The sequence below is a fragment of the Drosophila biarmipes genome, chromosome 3R, assembly GCF_025231255.1.
Source record: "Drosophila biarmipes strain raj3 chromosome 3R, RU_DBia_V1.1, whole genome shotgun sequence".
In the NCBI taxonomy this organism is placed as follows: domain Eukaryota; kingdom Metazoa; phylum Arthropoda; class Insecta; order Diptera; family Drosophilidae; genus Drosophila; species Drosophila biarmipes.
The window spans coordinates 15,996,254-16,019,020 of record NC_066616.1 but is presented as its reverse complement, the minus strand read 5'-3'; the positions used below and the strand labels follow the sequence as shown (position 1 = coordinate 16,019,020).

Genomic DNA, 22,767 nt, shown 5'->3' with positions numbered 1-22,767 from the left:
TTATTGCAATTTATTTTAAGTTTTTACGCAGAAGAAATAAAATCATCAACAAGCTAAGTTTTCGTTAAACGGGATACAAACAGAATGGCTCGTTTTTCGGTGGCTTTTCTGATAATATTTTTAAGCATTGGTTCTTCAACTGTGCTAATTTTATTTTTTATAAAAGCTCAAAGAGTTTTAAATTTAAATGGATCGAATCATCGTTCGAAAGTAAAAATCAGAGGTCCAATTGAATTTCCAAACTTGAAAGTTTGTATTTAATTTACTGATACCTGACTGTACCTCGGAATCTGAGCACTGCTTGCTCTCGCATATTGTGGGTGGTAGCCTAACCCCCGAAAAGCTTAGCTGAGACACGATCCCCAAAACTTTTTCGAACCGTTCCGCTCTTTTATCCCTCTACACTGCTCTCTCTCTTTATTTTTGCATCTCCTTTCGCAGTCGTCCTGCGTCCTCCGAAGTCCTCTGAGTCCTCCCTCTCACACACACTCGCACAACGGGCTTTGTTGTTGGCGTTTGTCATTGTCCTTCTTGCGTTCGCTTTTGCTTTCGCTTTCGCACTCGTTTATTTAGTTCAGTGTGTTCAGTTGCGTCCTGGCCTCATATCCTGTCGCTATCCTTTGCTTCAGCGCTGGTCCAAGCGGTTTCAGTTCGAGGTGTTGAGTGCATTTGAGCGGCTGCAGATAAAAACAGAACTGTGCGTCAGAACAGGGCCTATATCTCCAGCAATTAGTGGATGGTGTTCGGTGCGAGAAACATATCCGCAAGATCGAACTGTGCGGGATATAAAATCCCTGGAGAACAAACTGCCGCCTTTGGCTAAACCGGCTCGGATCGTAACCCTTTTTCAACTCTCCATCGGTGTTGTGCGTCGGCACACCAAACGGCTTCAAAATTAACTACTCAAAGTACCACCACAACGCTATGTCCTTATCGGCCATAGCCAAGGTAAGCGAATCCCAGCGTCATTGGCGCCTTGTTTTTGGCATTTGGCAAAAATCCATTCCCGCAATACCGCTCATACCACGCGGCCAGCAATCTCGGGCTTCGAAGATAGTCTGGGTTCCACTCATACCCCGCCACCGATTCCGCACTTTGAGATTGCGCAGAACGGCAAGCTTTCCGGCCGCGCGTACACACTGCAAAGGTTTGCTAAGCAGGGTTGTCAGGGTGAGGGGAAAAGTTTGCGAAAAGGATGGGTCCTAGGTTCAAAGTCCTAGTTCCTAAAAAAACACTTAAGAGGTGAGGGAAAAAATGATTTTGTGTGTTGTCTAGTTTCTGAAAAACCTTCAAGTTGATGAACAACATAATTTTTTATTCAGTTTAGTTGACTCTTGGAAACTTTTTTTTTATTTCACATGTATTTAACTTTTAACTTTTTCTCAATTTATAGTGTTTGTTATTAAGCGCGCTAAACCAATTATTTTATAAAAAGTATTTCCCTAAATCTGTGATTAGTTTATCCCCATATAGGGCTTAATTTCAGCGAGGACCTGACAACCCTGGCCTACGCTTTTGACTCAAACTCCAACTCGCGAACTCAACGAGCAACCCCTAAAAAAGCACACCCTCTCGAAGCGAATGGCGAAACTTGTGAGCCCATTTTCTCTTGAGCAGGGGTCCCGTGTCCTTGGCGCTGCCTTCGCGCTGCGGACTCAGGACAACGACAACTTGAATAAGGTTAATGCCCCTAGCCGACCTTGGGGTGCGACACAGTTCGGGACTCGGGAGCTCGGGAGCTCGGGACCCAGCAACCAGCGGACCTCGGATGTGGGATGTTGGGATGTGGGCCGTCGTATGTCGGATATCGGAACTCGGCCCTTGCTTCGGACCCCGTCGTCCCAACTTTCCCATGGGTTCATTGAACTTTTAGGGAACTCATTATGCTTTCCGTGTATTCAGTTCAGTTTCGTGTGTGGGTGGGCCGATGACGATGGGCTCTGCTGGGTTGACTGGCCCGGCCGGAACAGCCAGCTGTGTGTATATCATTTTAGGGCTCGTCCTCGTCGGCGGCCATTGTGTGCGGCACCGGGTATATGGCATGGGGTATAGGCTGTAGGGAGTAGGGTCCGCTGCCCCCCGAGCCGCCCGAAGCTCTCCACCGCTGCTCTGCAGCTGTTGTCGGGCGCTATTTTTGGTGCAAGTCGAACTTGACGCTGTGCTTTTTGTCAGTCTGTCGCTGGCGTTGCTCCTGTCTGGACACCATGAATCATGTGGGTACATCTGCAAGCACTTTACCTATCTATCCCACAAAGCCCCGGCGAAAATCCCTGTTATCTGTGAATTAAAAGCGATAAGTGCGTAATTGAGAGTTCCAGTTTATCGCGGAGTAAACATAGAACATAGAACACAGCGCTGGATGCAAATGATTAAACCAGTTTGACTGGGCTCTGGGCGCCCAACTCGTTATCAGCGGCAACCTGTTCTGTGCTATTTGTGTTTTCATCTCGAAATTAGAATAAATAGATTTCGTAATAGAGCTGGTGGGCCCGTCACGCCATTCGGCGCTGGCCAGTTGTGGCAAAATGTCTACTAATCCCAATGTTTCCTCCTCCGACGCACAGCCAATACTCTACTCGTATTGGCGCAGCTCGTGCTCCTGGCGCGTGCGCATTGCGATGAACCTGAAGGAGATACCCTACGACATCAAGCCGATCAGCCTGATCAAGTCCGGGGGCGAGCAGCATTGCAATGAGTACCGCGAGGTCAATCCCATGGAGCAGGTGCCGGCCCTGCAGATCGGTGAGTACCCCTCAGAACCTGAAGGAAAACTCCCCCTAATTCCTAATCATCCATCTGCAGATGGACACACCCTCATCGAGTCGGTGGCCATCATGCACTACCTGGAGGAGACCCGTCCGCAGCGACCCCTGCTCCCCCAGGACGTCCACAAGCGAGCCAAGGTGCGCGAAATCGTCGAGATCATCTGCTCGGGCATCCAGCCCCTGCAGAACCTCATCGTGCTCATCCACGTGGGCGAGGAGAAGAAGAAGGAGTGGGCCCAGCACTGGATCACACGGGGCTTCCGGGCGGTGGAGAAGGCGCTGTCCACGTCCGCGGGAAAGTACTGCGTGGGCGACGAGATCTCCATGGCCGACTGCTGCCTCGTACCTCAGGTGTTCAATGCCCGAAGGTAAGCTTGATAGTGAAAAACGTAAATTCTTTAAAGCAGTGCGCGTTGGCAGAGGAAATGCAAATCCCGTGGGTGGGTGCACTGCTTGCCGGAAACCACTGCTTTAAGTTATCCGAAAAAATCCCTAGAAAATGAAGATTTTAAAGTGATAAAATTTGAAAATATTTAAAAATTTATGAAATATTAGAAACAGTAATGATATACAACCTTTGCAGATTCCACGTGGACTTGCGCCCCTATCCCATCATACTGCGCATTGACCGCGAACTGGAGAGCAATCCGGCCTTCCGGGCGGCCCACCCCTCCAATCAACCGGACTGTCCGCCGGAGCTGCCCAACAAATAGAATTTTCCGACGCCAACTGCAAAGCGCCGCAAGACGAAAAAGTGAATTGCAGTTCGTAATCCAGGCACAGGACAAACTAAGAACTTAAATCTGATCGGTGGGGCAGAAGGGATAGATATGGAGGAGAGCAAAGGAGAGGGCAAAGCTGGCGAGGATTCCATTAAGCAGAAACAGTCGGATGTGATTTAAGAAATTGCTAACAGCATTTAAATATGCATAAATGCATAAAAATACTATCGATAACATAACGAAATTCCTCACACGAAATTCAAATGCAAAATTCTCAGAGACGGAACAAAAACTAATAATAAACTCTTCAGATTCCCTTAGTTTGTCATTGTGAACACGATCTAAAAGATGAACTCATATATATTAAATGTAACTTATTTTTATGCATTTTATTTAGGCTAACAAAACATAACAAATTCAAGGAAAACAAAACCATGACGAAAAGCAAAATTCAATTCAGGGATTTAAAAAGAAAAACAAATTTAGAAACACTATCGAAGATATACAAACGTAGATGATGTATATGTATGCAAAACTACTTCATGTCAAAGTTGGGCAAACGCTAAACGAATCGTTCACAAAGTACAAAACTTCAGTCAACCAACAAGTAAACTAAACCAACATACAAGCAACTATACACTAAAGCGAATAAATCCTAAGTAATTTACGAGAACTAAGCAATGGTTCTAGGTCCATGCAAGCCTCTTTGATACCACGAACGCATAGATAACTAACCAAGTGTTTCTATCAACTCAATGCACATAGACGAATGATAAGCCAACCCATTAAGTGCACAGTATTTTATTAGCAAGTTGATGTAAATTCGATCGTGAGACTCTTTCACAACCCCTGTACGAGTAGATGTAAGCCTGCCGATGCCAAGTACATACACACAGTCACTATCCTGCACGACAGTACAATACCAAGGATCGGAGGACGAGCGCCGACAGCCACAGCATACGAATATATAGTAACTTTATAGGATGAGCTGCGCATTTTCGCATACCAAACGAATACCAAATTGAATACAAACCAACTAATATGCATAATTTCCGAAATATTGTACCAGTTCCATATACTATAAATAAATAAACTTCAAACTAAACTAAAACCTTGCAAAAATCATTTTTTGTCGTTAAAAACAATAAGATCAAGTGTAGATATATATTTTCCGGAATGAAACAAATTCAAGCACCAGTCCTTAGTTCAAACAGCTAAGAAATATCATAAATGTTAGCATACTTTTTGCAAAAAACATTGCCTGCTTTTTAGATATCCCCTGAATGACCAGCATTTTATCGATAGTTCAGCAATGGTAATCTCCAATCAGAACAGCTGTGCCTTAGGCCGCTATTAATTACCAAAAGTAAACAGGTTTTTTTCAAAGTGATAAATTGTGTTACTTAATAGGAAGATTCCATAGGTATTAGCAACATATGGCTGCAGTTAGACACCTAGCCAGCAAAGGCATATATTTACCACAGAATTATCTGTCCAACGGCTTACTCCGCAGTATGTCTACAAACCCGGTGCCCATATTGTATTCCTATTGGCCAAGTTCCTGTTCTTGGAGAGTTCGCATTGCGCTGGCAATCAAGAAAATAGAGTACGAGATAAAACCCACTTCCTTGCTGAAGACAGCCAGTGAACATGCCTATACGGAGGAGTACAGGGAAATAAATCCCATGCAAAAGGTTCCTTCGTTGAAGATTGGTAAGACATAACAGAAGTACTTAGATCTTAGATTTCTAACCAATACGGTTTGATAGATGGTCACACGCTGTGCGACTCGGTGGCTATAATGCATTACCTGGACGAAACTCGTCCTCAGCCTGCCCTCCTGCCCCAAGATCCGGTCAAAAGAGCCAAGGTACGCGAAATCGTGGAGCTGTTATGCTCGGGCATTCAGCCTCTGCAGAATAGTGCTGTCCTGGGTCACGTGGGCAAGGACAAGAGTCTGGAATGGGCACAACACTGGATTTCTCGAGGATTTCAAGGTCTGGAGAAGATCCTCGCCCAATCGGCTGGCAAGTTCTGTGTGGGCGATGAGCTTACCATGGCTGATATTTGCCTTGTGCCTCAGGTTCGCAATGCCAGGAGGTAAGAAAGTAAAATATTTTGCTGTTTCCAAAAATTATATTATATCTAAAAACTATTTTGTAGATACAAAGCTGACCTGAGCCCTTATCCAATAATAGTTCGCTTGGACCAAGACCTTCAGGAACTGGAAGTTTTTAAAAGCACCCATCCCAGTACGCAACCAGACTGCCCACCAGAATTTGCCAAGAAATAGTCGAATCTTTATATACATATTTTGGACATTTCCAAACTGCATTTATTTTAAATAAATCAAAAATTTTGTTAAATGATTATCAAATAACTAACTTTGAAATCGTCACTGCAAGAAATTACTGCCTGCTTTTGGGGGAACCTTGTTAATACTATGATATTTTGTAGAGTTCTGCAAATAAATCTACAATAAGCTCAGCTGTTCATCGATTCGCTATCAATTAGTACACAGGTTTTTTTACAAGACTCAATATTATTTCAAAAATGGAAGCAGTTAAACAATTGGCCTGGAAGGGCATGAAACTGACACAAATTGGCAGATCTCCTGGATCAACATTTTTAATTCGAAGTATCTCAACAAACTCAAAGCCTGTACTTTATTCTTTCTGGGCGAGTTCGTGTTCGTGGAGGGTTCGCATAGCACTGGCGCTTAAGAAGATAGATTACGAAATAAAACCCACTTCTTTGTCGCGAACAGTGGAGCATCATGCATATACAGATGAATACAAAAAAATAAATCCCGTGCAAAAGGTTCCGTCCTTAAGGATTGGTGAGTAATACGAGAAGCATCCGCGTTCACTCCTAAGTTTTTGAGCCCTTAGATGGACATACGCTGTGCGACTCGGTGGCCATAATGCACTACCTGGAGGAAACTCGTCCCCAGCCTGCTCTCCTGCCCCAAGACCCGGTAAAAAGAGCGAAGGTCCGGGAAATCGTGGAGCTCATATGCTCGGGTGTTCAGCCGCTCCAGAATATCGCAGTGCAGGAATACATAGGCAAGGATGCAGGCTTAAAGTGGGCACAACATTGGATCACCCATGGATTTCAAGGTCTGGAGAAGATCCTCTCCGAGTCGGCGGGACAGTTCTGTGTGGGAGGTGAGCTATCCATGGCGGATCTTTGCCTTGTACCACAGGTTCGGAATGCTAGGAGGTAAGAACTTCATTAATAGACTTTCTCGAACCACTTAAAAACTGTTACAGCATCTTGTAGATACAAAGTTGATCTGCGTCCATATCCCACTATAGTTCGACTGTACAACGAGCTACAACTACTGGAAGCTTTTAAAACCACTCACCCCAGTACTCAGCCCGACTGCCCACCGGAATTTCTTAGGAAATAAGAAAGTCATAAAACGTTCCAACAGATACTGAATATTAAACGATACTCTATACCCCACAACCGAAACGCAGTAAAACCCCATTGAATTATAATATAATTTTTATTAGTTTTGTCATTTTTATATAATCGTTCTTAAATGTGTAATGTGTAATTCACGTAATTCATTTATGTACCGTCCTAACTTGCATTTCTAATTTTCCATCCTGGATGCGGATCTTTATAATGTTTCTGCGTATGTAGTATGCACTTATTGGCCTTCCTGGTTGGAGTTGTGTGTCTCTGTGGTTGTGTCTCTGCGTGTGTATATATGTATTCAACAAATTTCACTATAAATACTATTACATACAGATGCGCCGTACGCATTACATAACATAACCATTACATTCGATATACATGCATGTTCCGCACTGTGCCGTGCCGCAGCGCACTGTATCGTATCTGACATCGGTACCGATCGATCGTCTACCTAGCTTAGCTTTCGTGTTATTGTTGGCCGTTTAGTTCGCCATTACCGCAGGGGTTTAGTCGCAATCTGCATTCTCTGCCTGACAATCGTCATTGCATTATTCACTTTCTTTTTGTTCGAGTATGATTCACTTGGGGTTATATAGCTATGCATATATATGTATGTAGAGAGGAGTAACTGTTTGCATACTTTTCGTTCGCAATTGTACAAGTTTCTTATCGCTTCTTTAATTGCAAAAATTATGTTTTTCGATTTGTTAAAACTTGAATGAGCTACTTTAAAGAATCTTCTTGTAGGGATACCTTTTGATTTAATTGTTTAAAGATTTCACTAGACTATTTTGTTCTGTTACTTGTCTTACTTTTGGTTTTTCGGTTTCGTTCTCTCAAATCTATGCCTCGTAAAATGAAATTGATAAATAAGGAAAACCTACTTCATACCGTGGTTATGTGTGATCTTTTGACCTTCCGAATCTCAAATGCTAAATGAATAAATCTATAAAATCGTTTGCTTTGCTACTTGATTTTTAAAAAACTTCAATTGATTATACTTTGTAAATAGAGCATAACTAAATATCGTTGATTTCCATTCGCATTTACTTTGCTTACTTCAATTTTACTTTGGGTTCATTTGCACTCAGAAAGGGATTGGTTTGCTAAAATTTTATTTAAATATTTTGCTAATATGTATAAGTAAAACGTTTGTTCTCTGCGCCGTGTTTATTCGTTCTTAGTACGGCTATTTAAACACGATTCGCCACTTTCTCCACATTATAATCGGGCAAACCGAATCGCTGGATCTGCCTGCCTCGTTATCTGCTGGGAGCCTCCATTTTTTTCGCACCTAGGTTAATATTACACTCGCTTAGCCTATTTAGGCGGCATTGTATTTACATACATTTAAATACTCTATATACGTTAATTTGTTTACACCCTCCGACTTCATTTCTCATTTTGTCATTATTATTATCACAGTCAAATCATAAAAGATTTAGTACTTTTACTTTTGAATGAGTTTCCATGATGTTTGCTTTTTGCTAATGTTCCGCGCTTTCGAGTGACCATATCGATCAGATTATTATTAATTCTCGTCTATAACCTATTGAGAGATCGAAAAGTGTGGCTGCTGCTGCTGCTGCTGCTGCTGCTGTTCGCAGTTCCTATAAAGTGTGCAACGGGATTTGACGTGGAGTGAAGAGTGCGCTGGGTATCTCCGACTTCCTCAGAGGGTCCCAAGGTAATGCTATCGAATCAATTTGAAATACTAGTCGCTTGTATAAAATAACTCCTACATGTTGAGCGAAATGTTGGACTGTCGGGGATCTGTTGCTGTCGATATTGGCCAGATATCGTGAGGGCCGTAATTTCTATGTAACTTTTGTTTCTGTTCTCTAAGGTACTCACGTATGCAACTTCTTAGGCTCTTGCTTGCGAAAGTGTTAAGTGAAGAAGACTCGAAAATTCGCTTTTACTTGTTACGATCCGAAAGTTAATATTCTTTTTCCGTTAACTATTTTGTACACTGAATAAGATTTCTTTATATACGCTCTTGTCGCTTTTTCACTATGACTGTGATGCAGTTTTATGAGTTATGACTTAGGCTAGGATCGTTTATTAACCTCCAATACTTTCGATTTTCGGTCTTTGAGAGAGTTTAAAATCTTTGCGGCTACTTTACATATTTTGACGCAGACCCATGTGTGCTAAATGAAACTGTGCCGAATGGAAACGCAGGTAAATAAATAGTTTTGGGGTCCGTGCCGAGCTGCACTGATCGAAGTTCTCGCTGCTGAGTGAGGCCCTGCACGGACCGACCTTTTGGGGGGTACTGGGTTCTTTTTTCAATCGTTAAACCGCTTTTATTTGCTCGAATTAATTAATATTAATTTTATTTATCACACTAACGACTACGCTTTATACTTTTAGTGTACGTGTATATATATAGTATTTAATATTTTACTAATGTCGTATGCTTCTGTTGTGGTTGCTGAATGAACGCCTCTCCGCGGCCGGTCGGCCAATCCGATAGATTTATACATACAATGCTATATGAGGTTATATAATGATTCAGTTAGTTTTCCGACCTGTCAGTGGCAGCAAGGTTCGCATCAAGCCGCCAACATATCATTCTCTGCTCGATCCTCGGTACATATGCATATGGGGGTGTGTACATTTATAATATAATGCCTTCGCATCGTAATGTTTAATTGTTCTAATAACAGTGTGGGTGGCAAAGCATAACAAATTATAATAAAGATACTTCGCTTTCTCGCTTTAAGTATGTAGTTATGTATGTATGTAATATATGTATGCACTATACGAGATTTGATTGATAAATTGAACTCCTCTTTACATATTTGTTTTCTAGCAACATACGGATTTCATTTGTTGTTCTTCTTGGGTTTTTGGGTTTTCTCTTTAAATGTTCAAAGTCGAATTTGAATTTGAATTACTTTAGATATTTATGTATTGTATGTATATAGTTAATAAAAGTTGCTTTATGCCTACTACTTTAACACTAATAGACTCCGTCGTTGAAATAACAGCTGTATTACTCTCTCTCTTCCCTACCATCTATCCATTCCTCCATTGTTATTGTTATAGATGCCCTTCAATATAGGTAATTCAATAAAACTGCCGAACTAATGCGCACGTCCTTCCAAAGTTTCCTAGTTTCGTATGATTGCAGTGGATAGTAAGTTGGTTAGTTGGATAGTTGGACAGTTGGTGTTTGGGGTGGCGAGATAGAGGATGAGTTGCATGACAAATGTGCCTGATAAGTGGGTTTCGTGGTTGCCAGTGGCAGTAACAGTTGTGTTGGTTTCAATGGTAAGCACAAGCAATCATGCGGCCGAAGGCTCTCTAATGGTGCAACTTGGGTTCGGGGCAGACTGGGTTGCTACGGCCACCCACATACCATTTATAGTTCTTTTTCGCGGATTTGGTGGATGTGGACCAGCGGGTTGCGTGAAGCTTCGATTTGTACAGCAAATAACAAACGCATTCAAACAATAAAATCCAAACAAGCATAAACACGTCGAAAGCGGGACGCGGGCCACCGGAACCGATGGGATCGGATCTGGGTCTCATCCGATCGGTTCAACGGCCCCGAGTATCTCCATCTCCCCCCATCTTCCCCCCTTCGTCACGCCCTCCCAGCCTCGGAGAAGGGGATACGGATGCGGATACGGTTACGGATGCGGAAACGGTTACGGATGCGGATACGGTTACGGATGCGGATACGAATACGGATGGCATTGGATCACCAATCGGACATTTCTGAGAAACGGAGCTGGAATCGGCAAAGACCTGTTGCGCTGAATACGCACGAGTGTATGCATTTATGGGGTGGGGACTGTGACTCTCGCGGACCGTCCATGCATCATCGATGAATTGAATTGAGAACTCGGTTTCGGGGAGATTTCTCTGGCTTTTCAAGTAAAGCTTTTCTTTCCTCTTAGTTGTCTCATTAAAAAATTAATTATTTCATAATTAATTTCAAGTGTCGTCTGACTTCCTCTTTTAATAAATATACTTTTGCTTTGTTTTGTTGTTTTTCTTTTTGTTGTTTTTTGTTTTTAATACATATCACAGATCCAGTACAAATATAAGTATATATATTTGTGTTTATTTCTTCTTCCTTCCTCAACTATGTTTAGATATCATATAAAACTCATACATTAAACATAACTCAGTGAGCACGCGCGTGTGATACTGATATTTAGTACGAATGTGTGAATGTATGGGAGAGGTGTGTCTCAGGTGTGTTCTGCAGGTGATGCATGTGGGTGTGTGGGGGTATGTAGGGGCTCTGTGTCTGTGATAGATACGACCTTATAGTGCTTCGATTCTGATTCTGATTTTGATTAGGGGGCTCTCCCGTTCTGAAGTAAGGCGAAGAAGACGAAATAAATATTCGTTTGTAGTTGGATTGGTTGGTTGATTGGTTGATTGGTTGGTTGACTGATTGGCTGATTGATTGGTTGACTGGTTTTGTGGGGTGGACGAAGGGGGATCTGTGTCTTTATGCTTGTTGTGATTTTGGCTGTTGTTGTTTGTTAAGCTACGCTTCTCTCAAGTTCTTACTGTGGAATTCTGCTGTTCCTAGACGGTCTATTGCATTGTATGTACTCTCGAATCGATCTCTGGATTTTTCTTTATGATACTCATAAAATAATAGGTCTAAATAAAACACCAACATCGTACTCCTTATTCCTTCCCCTTACGTTTTCGTTTTGTTTTCTTTTGGATGTTAATGCATATTTCAAGGCACACTAGCATTTACGACTGTACTTTCAAATTTACTCTCATCTTTCTTTTTTGTTTTTCCATATTTCAGTTTAGTTTGCTTATAGATCTTTTTGTTTTTCGTTTTTTGTTATAATTATCTTCTGTTTTCCATTTGATTTGTATTTTAATCGTATTATATAAATATTGCACAAATAAGAACAATTGTAGGTAAGTTTTAACAATAATAGCAAAAATTAATAAGAACAACTTTTAACTTAAGTATATAGACTTAGCTTAGGATTGGTTGCCGTTGTGGTTTTTGTTTGTTACTTTTTATCGTTTCACTACGGTGATGAGCGTTTTCAGTGATTGAATCGAAGTCGAAGTCGAAATAGAAATCGAACTGAGCAAAGAAGTGGTTGACTGATTGACTGATTGGCTGGCTGACTGTCTGATTGAGCTGATTCGATTGGTCATGATAATGTTGTAGACTGATTTGGTTTGGGGATACGAGGGGGTTAGTGGTGGTGCAGCGCTGGTGGGTGTCTTGATGGGTGGTAATGGGGTGGCGGTGGTGGTGCGCTTGGCGCTCCAAATTAAACAAGAAAATAAACGTAGCAGGTTTCATTGTTGTTTTTGTAATCAAATTTTATTTAAATTTCGTTTCATCTTCGTATCGTATTTGTCGAAAAGAAGTGTTAAACTAAATTATATGTGTAAGGAATAAAGTAAACAAGAAAAACTTCATTACAAGTAAGGCATTTCTCTCTCTATAGGTGAGTGGTGTTCGTATGGGTACTTGTGTCCTTGTGTGTGTATGTGTATATGATTAGGAAGAATTTTAAATGTGATGTTAACAACTCTTTTGTCTTTACACTGCGTTTCTAGATAGATATGTACATATAATCGTTGTGAAATGTTTGTTGAAATAATGTTTAATAATTGCAGAATACTTAAAATTAACAAGGGAAATTGTTTGGTGGATTGTTTGCTCTGACGTAGTATGAAGAAACCCCTAAATGGATATGAATATTTTACAAAGAAAAGTGGCTTTTGCTAAGGTCTTGAATGTTTTCATATTATCATATTTTCCTTTAAGATACTTGTGATGCATTAGGTGAGAGAAAATGTAAGACTTAAAATTAGAATGTAAGAAACAAATGTGCTAATTTACCAAAGAAATGTGGTTAACAAACGCAAAATGACAAAAAAAATAAGGTAAGGGTGCAGTTCTCAGACTGGCAACTAACAAATCGCAATGTGTTTTTTTCATAAATAATATATATAAAACAAAAGATTAAGGAGTAACAAATCGGGAGCACAAAATCAAAACCAAAAGGAGACTCACGTGCGCGCGCAACACATTAACACCACTCGACGATCCCACTCAGGATCGTCTCTAAAACTAAACAACATTATCATGATCAAGGTCAACACATCAACTGTAGCGTTCCGAAAGTGTTCACTTAATATACAGAGGTCAAAGGGCTGCGGAATCGTGGGTGAACAGGGATAGGTATTAACAGCGATAAGCAATTATGGAGAGGGGCAACAACAGAGAACAGATCAAAACGGAAAACTTTAACGAAATCACGGAAAATGTCAACAAAGTCACTCTTTTTGTATTTTCTTTGAAATTGTATTCACTAGCCTGTTGTGGTTGTAGTAGCAAGTGTTTTTTTCGTGGGGTGTAGTAAAATATTTACCTTATTTCGAGGGTAAGAATCACCTGAAGTTTTCACTGAAAACGCTCGCTCATTATACATGTTTCATCGTTTTAGCTCAACATAATGCTAATAATTAGGTGTGTGGGTTGTTCGGGGGTGTGTGTGTGTGTAAGTGGGCGGTGGCATATGTATATATATATATGTATGGGCTTATGTGTGTGGATAATATATATATAAACAAGACTCAACAACTGTGTACATATACATATGTATATATGCCCCATGTATCTCGTATCTTATAGCTTGGTCGGGAGTACCGAAAACAAAAACAAAACACGCAACGCAAACGTACGCATCACAAACAAACAAAACCCAAACGGTTCGCTTCTCTTTCGCAACTAGTTTGTGTCTAACTGGCAATTGGCAATTGGCAATATAACTTGTTTTTCGATCTTTAGGTTTTTAGTTTCGAGCGTGACAAACAAATGCAACAATGTATCTTAGAGAAGGGTAGTACATAGTGTCTATACAAATTTTTCGCTTTCCTAAGGGGCGTTGTTATAATATTAAAGCAAATCTCTTGAGGTGAAGGCCTTGGAACAGTTTACTCAAAATGTGTATGGGTCTGGCAATACATAATTATTACTATTATTTCTTTAATTGCTTAACTCTTAGCTGCTCGCATAACAATTGGTGTTTCCTTGTTTGTTATCTTATCCCTTTTCATATTTTAGTTTATGGCTTTTTAGTTACTATCCTCTTGTATCTTTAAGAAATTAACAAATTTGAGAGGAAAAACTTGCTTGTGTTTTGTGATTTTCTTGTTTTTTTGGGGTACGGGTAGTTTGGTTGTTGTTGTTTTGCTTTTTGCCTGCTTTTGTTTGTTGTTCTGTTAAGATTGCTGGTTGGTTGCTTTACTCGGATTTGCATGTTTTTTGTTTAATTCACAACAGTGGTTAATGGAATTTGTCGCGCCCTCTTTGTCTCCTCGTCGTTGATTTTCTGTTCAATTAGATATTGCGCTTTGGCAATGGCACCAGGCTGACCAGTTATGGTTACAATGCGATTTCTAGTGCCAGGTGCGAATATGCCCTTTTTGGAAATTTGCACATTTGCGCCAGAAACATGTTGAATTTCAACTAAACTACGACCGTTCGGACCTGGAATATTTGCATCAGATTTATGTTAAATATTTTTCGTAAAGATATTAAATGATAGTATGGGTAAAATATGTGGGTATAATAGTCATAAACGTATATATATATATAATATGGTTGGGCTTTTATAGCAAAAAAGGTGTTGGGGACGCTAAAAACATAATAAGACAAACCAAAAAACGAAGGACAAGGGGTCAGAGTGCCTAGCCTAGTGACCTAACGACCTTACAACTGAAACACTGAGGTAAAATTAACTGCGCAACAACGAATGCATGTGAATCCAACAATTTTATAATATTTTACGCATGGTTACCCAAGAATTGCACTAGCCATACACGTAAGTATTGTGTATATCGATGATAAAATTCGTTAGGTCCTAATAAAATGGAAAAGTGAATGGGTTTTGTTTCGTTCAACCTACAACCTAACTGCTATAGCTACTACTGCTACCTATTGCTCTCTTAAGCTTACGGATGCTGCTGTTCTGTGCGAATTTTCAGTGGGTCGGTGCTTCGGGAATGGGGGAGCGGACAGTGGGGATCATAAGGCGGTCCGGGGTGGATCATCATCAGGGGATCATATGCTGGCGGATGGGTGAGAGGCAAGAACTTGACTAGAAATTTCGCTATAAGTTTCAATGAATTTATTAGGAAAACCTTCGAGAATGTCTATCGGAATGTCCCACGGAATGTGTTGTATGGATTGAATGGTCTAACTCAATATATATATCTCCCTCTGCGTCTCTGGAATGAGTTTGGAATGAAGTGCCTGTGTCTGGTTGGCTATACAACGCTATAACTCTAATGGCATTATGGCTAATCAAAAATGGAAGCGGAATGGGATTTTCACAGGTGCCAGGGGTCAAGGGGAATAGGGGGATATTGGATTATTAATGGGATAAGGCATAAAGGCATGGGATAAAGAAAATTGCGGTGTTGTTGGTTCTCTGTTGGTTGGATTTTTGCAATTTTTTAGTAGGGATAATAGTATGGACGCGCACCTAGAATAGCGCCGATAATCACTTCCGGCACCTCGACGTTCTTGGAGTCCTTGGAGCTGAGGTCGCCCGGAGTGGGGCTCTTGCTGAGTCCGCCCAGCTGCGCCGTGGTCGCCGTTCCCGTGGCTGCCGTCAGCCCGAAGCTGTTGTTGTTCAGCGAGACGGGCGTGGCGCCCGGCGCCGTGGCCGAGCCCAAATGGCGGAATGGATCGAATTGCACCGCGGCAGCGTCCAGTTGCGACTGCGTCGGCCGGCTGGCGGCAGCTGCAGCTGCCGCTGCAGCGGCATACTGCTCCAGATTCACCTGGCCGACGGCACCGAACACATTGCTGGCGGTGGCCGCGGATGCGGCGGCCGCAGTCTGCTGGTCCAGCGTCGTCACCCCGAGGAAGTTGCCCAGCGTGGAGTGGGCGCCGTTGGTGTGCGGCACACCCACGCCCATTCCGAGGACGCCGTACTTGGCCAGGACGCCCAGGGCAGAGACCACCTCATTCGTCACGGTCTCCGAGTAGCCAGAGCCGCGCATGGCAACCTGAAGGGGATAGTAAAGCACAGATTAAGTATACGCCAGGGGAACATGGATATAGTCTGCTAGGATAAACTAATGTCTCCTTCGAATGCCGATTTCTCAATGTGATGAAAAATCGTCATTTAATGCTTTTAAAAATGGCAAAGCCTCCCCGTCTAACCTTAATATGCTCGAGCAGCTGAGTGGCAACCGCTAGATTGGGCGCCGGATTGGGTGAGCCCAGGTTGATGGACAAATTGATGCCGGTGCCGTTGACTAGCAGGCTGGCCGCCGAGTTGGCGCCGCCGATCGTGGTGCCCAGCGTGGAGTTCAGCGAGGCGGTGCTCGAGTTGATGGCATTCTGGTTGGTGGCATACGGGGAGCCGGTCGGATTGAAGTTGGCCACCGGGCCACTGACATCCGCATAGGAGACATTCAGGCAGGTGCCCGACTGGGGATCCTCGACGATCTTCGAGAGGATCATCTTGCAGGCGTTCTTGTTGTTCTCCTTGTCGCCAATTATGGTGATGCAGCGCTCCTGCAGGGAGACATCCTTGGGTTTCTGCGAGATCTGGACATAGGAGCCGCTCTCCTCCTTGATCTGTTTGATAAAGGCACCGCCCTTGCCAATGATCATGCCGGCCGTCGAGTTGGGCACCAGGATCTTGACCTGCTTGTCGCGCTCCTGAGTCTGTTTGGACTCGGCGTCGACGATCTTGTTGGTCAGGTCGGGCTTCTCGCGGATCTTGTCCATGATGAACTCCAGCACGACCATGATGGCCTCCGTGGAGCCGGTGATCAGGCACACGCGTTCAGTGGTGCCTATGGAACAGGGTTATAACCATTAGTATATATATATAATAGGAAGGAATAGTAAGTCTCACCTGGGTAGAAGTCATGGGACTTGGACATCTTAACCCTAGCACCCGTGTCCTTCTGCAGGGAGGCGATCGTCTCGCCACCTTTGCCGATGATGGCCCCGGAGGCCACCGCGGGCACCAGTATTTTCATGTGATACGTTGTCTCACCTGCAAGCAAAAGTTCAAGGTTCACAGGGCGACCAGTGGATTAGTCTCGGGGGAATCACTGGGATTGGTTTCTTTTTTTTGGTTTTTTAATTTGAAAATAGTTTAGGGGTTAGTTGCTGTTGTACAGGTTAGTAGTCTGTGTGCCCTTGGCTGGTTGCATACAACCTAGTTATCTGGTTATTGTTAGGTTAGTTAGATCTAGTTTCTAGCTCATTCGGCAGGTTACAAATTAAAAATAATAACAGCATTTCAGCGTCGATCGTTTGTTCGTTCGGCTGGGACGCTCGCAACGAGAGACGTTCGTAAGGTTAGTTTTGGTTATACTTTGGTTCAGATAGATCTCGACTTCGACTTGGTTTAGTGGTTTAGGCATGGTTTACTGCTGTGTGGGCATGGATTGGTTATGGTGGTGCGGGCAAATGGTGTTCGACTGTGGTCTGTTTTTGTAGTTTTCTAGGTTTTTTGGGTTTTTCGGTGGTGGGCAAGCCATGAGGGAGATGTGAGCTCGAAATGAGATGGAACAGACAATGCTGGCGACTCACGAAACACATGAAAGACCCGTTTCTTTTTTTCCTGCGAAGGTCGTTGGTTGGCTTGGCCTGGCCAAAAAAAATGTTTGTTAAAAAAATATAAACAAAAACGAGAGCCCCGCGCAAATTACCAACTACACTGCCCGCTTGGGCAACCCACGAGAAAAGCAAAAACGAAGTAAATACGAAAAATGTAAGGCAAAGCAAAAGTCGGTCAAAGGGTCGAAGGTTAATGTGCTCGGTGGTCAGTGGGGTCACTCAATCGGTGGTTCACGTAGGCTGTCCCAAAGTCAAGCTCAAAAGCGCGCAAAAACACACAGCGGTCTAGTTACAACGAAACAATAGAGCTACGCTTTTAATAACTTTTTGCTTCTTTTTAGTCGGTATTAATCTTGAATTGGTCGATCGTTTTTGGCTAGACAAAGATGGATTTAATGGTATTTAATGAAAGTGTGACAAAGCTTACCATGATGAATATGATTATTGTTATTATTTTCAATTTCAACCTCAATTCCAGAACAAACTGACTCACCTGAAACGGAAGAAAAGAAGACAGAAACAATGATTATAAGTGGGGATTGCCGGTAAGGAGATAAGTGAATGTGGCGGTTCATGGATGCAGATGCAGATGGAGATGCCGATTTTACAGATGCAGATACAGATGAGGCGGTGCAACACCTTCTGGGGGATGAATGATATCATCTGCGTCATCGCACAGCCTCGACGACGGCAGTAAACAAACAAATTTCAATTAATAAAATGTGTCAAGCGGAGACGCTCTATTACACAAGCGCAGTGGCGAGCACAACCACTGAATGGAGCAGAAAATGGGAAATGCAATGGTATCTCACAGATACGAGTGATCTAAGCGCGATGCACCTGCAACTGGGCGACTTGAGGGGTAGCCCCAGACTCTGCCGCTGCCACTTGGCACTCGGTGCTCGGGTTTTGTTAAATTTAGACCCCACTCTGAGCACCCTTTCCCCCGCTCTCCCCTGCCGCTCACCCCCCGGCTGAAATGTATGCCATACGTTGACGTCGTCGTCGTCTTGAGGCAGAGTGTCCTTCAAAAGTATTTCTCTAATTAGATACAGCGCACATGTGTAAGGGGGGGTTTTGTGGCGAACATTGGACCATTTTCGCCCTGCCTGGCATGCATGTGCGAAAATGCGATTTGCAAAGAATTCGCAATGTGCAACGAAAGCGAATTGAGCCCACATATTTAGCACCATGCTGGCCAATTTCCGCCACTGAAATAATTGAAAGTGCTCCGGACGCATCTGTCAGTTATCCATCACTTATCCGTACGAATAGAGTGAATATTCCCCACATATACTTTATACGCATAGGGAAAACACTAAAAACAGTCGTAAATAAGGAGGAGATGGCAGGGTAAATAATATGCAGGAAGTAAAAACAAAATACAGCCATTTGCTTAGCGCTTTATGGGCCACCAAGGACCGGCCAAGAACGCTTTTGCGGGCTGCTGCTGCTGTTGACACTGTGCAGCAGCTTAAATTATGTGACTGTCATAAATAACACTTGCAGCACATTGGCCAGAGACCGCCCATCGAGCTGCAAGTGGGCGTGGCCGGGATGGGAGGTTGCAGGACAGGAGGATGGCAGCAGGCAGACTGGAGACTAATTTCGCATGCATTGTGTGCAGGATTGGACGGGAAACTAGGCTAACGACAAGCTGGCACACAGCCCTGCCAGCGCACATGCCCACACTGTGGCCCTGCAGCCCCCGAAACCACAATAAATGCCATGGAGCAATCTGCAACACGCAAATTGTTAAAGCAAAGCCCGCGCAGCAAGTGCTTGTCGCGTACCACGCGACGTATGCGTAATGCGGGGACATGTGGCACGCGATTAAACGATTGGATCCGGGGACAACTCCGTTTTTTTTCCTAACCAGGAAGTGCTTTAAGAGGCCCTTAAAGACAGTAAAAATTAAATTTCGATTTAAACAAATATTTAAAAACCGTCCTTTCTTGCAAATAGAGTTTCTAGTATAGCTAAAAGAAAAAAAATTAAATATAAATAAATACACTTCTTACAAATATATTTCCTAATTTGGAGATGTTATAAAGAATTTAGAGAGCCCAATGAGATACAAGTATTTACTAAAATCACCATAATTTAAGACCATAAGACTTTTATCGTGTAATCTAATATATGAACAAATAAAAAACATTCATCTCAGAACCAAGCATTGCAATGAAATATATTTAGCTGGGCTTCAAAAATATAATTTAAGATATAAGATATTGGTGTGTGCTGATCAATTGGTTCATTTAATAAATATAGAACAATTGTATCCTCACAAAAAATACACAAATTGTTCATATTTAAAAATCGTATATCAAACTAAAAACAAAATTACAAAATTAAAATTAAGATAAACTTCAACTGGCATTCCCAATAACCAAAATAAAAACCCAACCATCCCATTTATAAGTTTCCCTCCCCATAAACCCACTGCGTCGCAAAATAGGCGCGTAAGTCTTTATACAACACTCATGAATCACTAGGGCATGCTGAAGGAAAGTCGTGTTATACAGAGTCGTAATATTTGAAGGCACATTCAAAACTGAAATGGACGCCCACATTAAAGCGTACGATTAGCATATGAGATTTTTATATAGTCGATTGTGGCTGTTTTTTGGCTGGCGGTGGTTTCTGTTTCTGTTTTTTTTCTGCTGCTTAGTTTTCTATGAGTGTTTGTTGATTCGGTTGTATTTTGTGTATCGGAATGTGTGCTGGATGTTGGTGATGTTTGGATTATATTTTCTTTCAAAACTTTCAACGCAATGTTAATGGACAATTCATTTATAGCCTGTGGCTTCTTGTTCCGCGTTCGGTTCGATTGACATTTTAGCGTTCTTGTTCTTGTTTTTCCTATGTATTTTCTTATGGTAATTCTTTTATGCTTTTCTGGCAAGTTGCTGGCGGCATTTAGAATGAGGCGACGTGGTGATTGATGCTGTTGTTGGTTGGCTGGTTGGTTGGCTGATTTGGTTGGTTGGTTGGTTGGTTGGTTGTAGCGAGAGAGCTCGATAGTTATATAGATAGATAGATAGGTGTACATTTTATGTATGGTGTGGTAGAGAGGAGGTTGTGCGCAGCCTTTGGTTTGATAGTTCTATGCTGATGTTGATTGCGTTTGTGGTTCTTAATCAGACTCACCGTAACACCAGCAGGAGTTAGTCTTAAAGTTGGGGCCCGATGTTGCTGCTGCCGCTGCTGCTGTTGCCGCAGCGAGTGTTGCTGCCGTGCCAGCCGATGTTGCTGGCGGCGTCTGGAGACCTGGCGTGGCATTCGGCGAACCATTCTCGCTCAGGGGCGACTGATCCATCTGATGGTGCGGAACATGACTGGGATTAGCCGGGTATTCTGGCTGCTTATAGCTATGAGCGGCTAATGAGTATGCAGCGTTGCAATGATTGCCAATGTTGCTGATGTTGCTGCTGCTGCTGCCGCTGCCGCTGCTGCTGCTGCTGCTGTTGTTGCTGTGTGTTGATGAGGGCGACGACGTGGTTGTTGTGGAATGTCGTGGCTGATAGTTACAAGCTAGTTGCTGCAGATGTGTGGGCGTTGATAGCTGATATCGATATGTGAGGTGTTCATTTTCTGCTACAGGTTCTTGTTCATGTTGCTGCTGTAGATGCTGCTGCTGCTGCTGCTGTTGCTGCTGCTGCTGCTGCTGCTGCAGGTAATCAAAGCCGAACTGCTGCATCAGCTGCTCGGCCGCCCTGTCCATGGCCGCCTTCATAATACTCTCCATAGTATCGCCTTGGAGCTTGGAATTGTTGCCGTTCCCGTTCAGTCTTCGGTTTGCTTGCGACGGAATTGATTCTGCCTTGAATCGATTGTACTCGTTCTTATTTGTGTTACTTTTATAGATTTTTAAATTGTTTTTACTGAGTCTCTGTTAGCCTACGCGCCGCTTTCCAATCATTAAACTTGTTCAACAAACGAAAGAAAAAGAAATGGAAAATTTGTTTAAATTAAGCTGGCTTTTCATAGGTTTTTGCTTATTGTTTGCTCTGATCAGTGATCGGCGAGCGGGAGAGAGATGGAGCGTTTCAAGGGCCTTCCTCCTGTCTCTCTCCCCCTCGCACTGATATCTTAACGATGATATCTGAGTTGCATATAGATTCATTATTGATACATCGAGTTTAATGGCAGTTTGTAAGGCTTTGGACTGTGCATTTGTTGCTTTTCTTTTTTTTTGGCTGTTTGTTTGGGATGATGCTCTTCATGATGATGCGGTGGTTGTAAGTTTACATTTATAGAGATATATATAGATCGGGTTGATAGATAGTGGTGACTTCGCAGTGGTTTAGTAGGTCGCTCGACTTCCGGATGACTTGAACTTGAACTTGAATTAATTCGATCTGATTCGAGGGCTGAGCTGAGTAGCTGGCGTTCGATATTGATTAGGTGTTCTTGGATGGCGATTTTAGTGTTGTTCTGTTCGTGGTGCGCGGCCAGTTGGGCCGGTTCATTTTGGTATCTTGATGGTTTCGGGTTAGATATATTTGGTACGACAACAACAACAACGATTACGATGCGACTATATAGTTAAGATATATATTATATAGAGATATACAGAAGTAGGCGGAGTGAGAAACAGACAGAGACAGAGAAAGCGGCAGCAGCAAGCTTCAGCAAGGGCATTGATTATCGATTGATTGGTTGGTTCTGTTGATTGGATGGACTCGACACTGGCAGCCTCTGTCTTGGATGGAACTTATTAACTCATCGACTTGTCCCTTGGGCTACACACAGACATGGGCACTGAGCGAGTAGTTGGATGACAATTGGTGCTATGGCGATAGAGATAGTATGTCCATGTGTAGGATGGCGTTTGTTAATGACGATAGTTACACAACATCCAGAAATGCTATGGAAGACACTTAGAAAACATTGCCAAAGCTTTACCATTCAGCTGTAGAGTCGGGCGGTCAGAGCTCAGAGTCGATCTGGTGTCTCGATGCTGCAGGTGCTTCCGGCTCTATAATACTCGATGACGGGACGGCTATCTTTTGAGATGACGTTGCATTTGTTTGGTTTTTATTATTATGTTGATTTGTATTCTCAGTCGTTTCGTTTTGATTAATAACTTTCGGCTTTTCTAGTTTAGTTTTTACTTGCGTAGCATTATCACAACGTTTCTTAACCGCTTTATTTGCTTGCGTTTATCACATTTGGGTTGAGTTCGGTTGAGAGTTTTCATTGGTTTTGTGGGAGGAATGCTGGTGGATAGTTTTATATATATTTA

At 42.7% G+C, this 22,767-nt stretch overlaps 4 protein-coding genes across 25 annotated transcripts in view; 3 read left to right on the top strand and 1 right to left on the bottom strand.

The window, feature by feature from the left end:
* The first annotated feature begins 580 nt into the window (after positions 1 to 580).
* Positions 581 to 4,160, top strand: LOC108031887 (probable maleylacetoacetate isomerase 2). Of its 3 annotated transcripts, none has more exons than XM_017105652.3 (4): positions 581 to 948; positions 2,565 to 2,742; positions 2,803 to 3,133; positions 3,349 to 4,160. In XM_017105652.3, exons 1-4 carry the CDS (start codon positions 925 to 927, stop codon positions 3,476 to 3,478), a joined length of 663 nt encoding a protein of 220 aa, XP_016961141.1. In that variant the 5' UTR covers positions 581 to 924; the 3' UTR covers positions 3,479 to 4,160. The 3 variants fall into 3 exon arrangements, with proteins under 3 accessions (XP_016961141.1, XP_016961142.1, XP_016961140.1); XM_017105653.3 differs by lacking the exon at positions 581 to 948 and adding an exon at positions 2,190 to 2,213; XM_017105651.3 differs by lacking the exon at positions 581 to 948 and having other exon boundaries at positions 2,468 to 2,742.
* A 646-nt stretch (positions 4,161 to 4,806) lies between these two features.
* LOC108031141 (probable maleylacetoacetate isomerase 1) lies at positions 4,807 to 5,844 on the top strand. 2 transcript variants are annotated; one of them, XM_044091092.2, is made up of 4 exons: positions 4,807 to 4,910; positions 5,001 to 5,200; positions 5,257 to 5,587; positions 5,651 to 5,844. In XM_044091092.2, the coding sequence occupies exons 2-4, from the start codon at positions 5,002 to 5,004 to the stop codon at positions 5,778 to 5,780; spliced, it is 660 nt and encodes a 219-aa protein (XP_043947027.1). In that variant the 5' UTR covers positions 4,807 to 4,910; position 5,001; the 3' UTR covers positions 5,781 to 5,844. The 2 variants fall into 2 exon arrangements, with proteins under 2 accessions (XP_043947027.1, XP_016959845.1); XM_017104356.3 differs by having other exon boundaries at positions 4,822 to 5,200.
* Positions 5,845 to 5,969: 125 nt separating this feature from the next.
* Positions 5,970 to 7,628, top strand: LOC108031183 (probable maleylacetoacetate isomerase 1). Its single transcript, XM_017104403.3, has 3 exons — positions 5,970 to 6,326; positions 6,379 to 6,709; positions 6,770 to 7,628. The coding sequence occupies exons 1-3, from the start codon at positions 6,041 to 6,043 to the stop codon at positions 6,897 to 6,899; spliced, it is 747 nt and encodes a 248-aa protein (XP_016959892.1). The 5' UTR covers positions 5,970 to 6,040; the 3' UTR covers positions 6,900 to 7,628.
* A 1,568-nt stretch (positions 7,629 to 9,196) lies between these two features.
* Positions 9,197 to 22,767, bottom strand: part of LOC108031381 (RNA-binding protein Pasilla) — a 35,673-nt gene continuing 22,102 nt past the window's right edge. For 6 of the 19 annotated variants that reach the window (XM_050888690.1, XM_050888687.1, XM_050888688.1 and 3 more), the window contains 6 exons: positions 20,670 to 21,445; positions 17,947 to 18,012; positions 16,807 to 16,950; positions 16,104 to 16,744; positions 15,418 to 15,946; positions 9,197 to 14,420 (listed from right to left, as the gene is read on the bottom strand). In XM_050888690.1, the coding sequence (XP_050744647.1) occupies positions 14,200 to 14,420; positions 15,418 to 15,946; positions 16,104 to 16,744; positions 16,807 to 16,950; positions 17,947 to 18,012; positions 20,670 to 21,267 (2,199 nt within the window). In that variant the 5' untranslated portion in view covers positions 21,268 to 21,445 and the 3' untranslated portion in view covers positions 9,197 to 14,199. Of the gene's footprint in view, positions 14,421 to 15,417; positions 15,947 to 16,103; positions 16,745 to 16,806; positions 16,951 to 17,946; positions 18,013 to 20,669; positions 21,446 to 22,427; positions 22,742 to 22,767 lie in introns of those variants that run through there. The other 13 variants (XM_017104739.3, XM_044091082.2, XM_017104740.3 and 10 more) reach the window with 5 other exon arrangements.

Excerpts from the sequence above, each read along its gene's own strand:
- LOC108031887 (XM_017105651.3), top strand. The coding sequence starts at position 2,526 with ATGTCTACTAATCCCAATGTTTCCTCCTCCGACGCACAGCCAATACTC. Across the intron at positions 2,743-2,802 it reads GGTGCCGGCCCTGCAGATCG|ATGGACACACCCTCATCGAG; the intron begins GTGAGTACCCCT and ends ATCCATCTGCAG. Across the intron at positions 3,134-3,348 it reads CAGGTGTTCAATGCCCGAAG|ATTCCACGTGGACTTGCGCC; the intron begins GTAAGCTTGATA and ends CAACCTTTGCAG.
- LOC108031141 (XM_017104356.3), top strand. The coding sequence starts at position 4,924 with ATGGCTGCAGTTAGACACCTAGCCAGCAAAGGCATATATTTACCACAG. Across the intron at positions 5,201-5,256 it reads GGTTCCTTCGTTGAAGATTG|ATGGTCACACGCTGTGCGAC; the intron begins GTAAGACATAAC and ends ACGGTTTGATAG. Across the intron at positions 5,588-5,650 it reads CAGGTTCGCAATGCCAGGAG|ATACAAAGCTGACCTGAGCC; the intron begins GTAAGAAAGTAA and ends ACTATTTTGTAG.
- LOC108031183 (XM_017104403.3), top strand. The coding sequence starts at position 6,041 with ATGGAAGCAGTTAAACAATTGGCCTGGAAGGGCATGAAACTGACACAA. Across the intron at positions 6,327-6,378 it reads GGTTCCGTCCTTAAGGATTG|ATGGACATACGCTGTGCGAC; the intron begins GTGAGTAATACG and ends TTGAGCCCTTAG. Across the intron at positions 6,710-6,769 it reads CAGGTTCGGAATGCTAGGAG|ATACAAAGTTGATCTGCGTC; the intron begins GTAAGAACTTCA and ends AGCATCTTGTAG.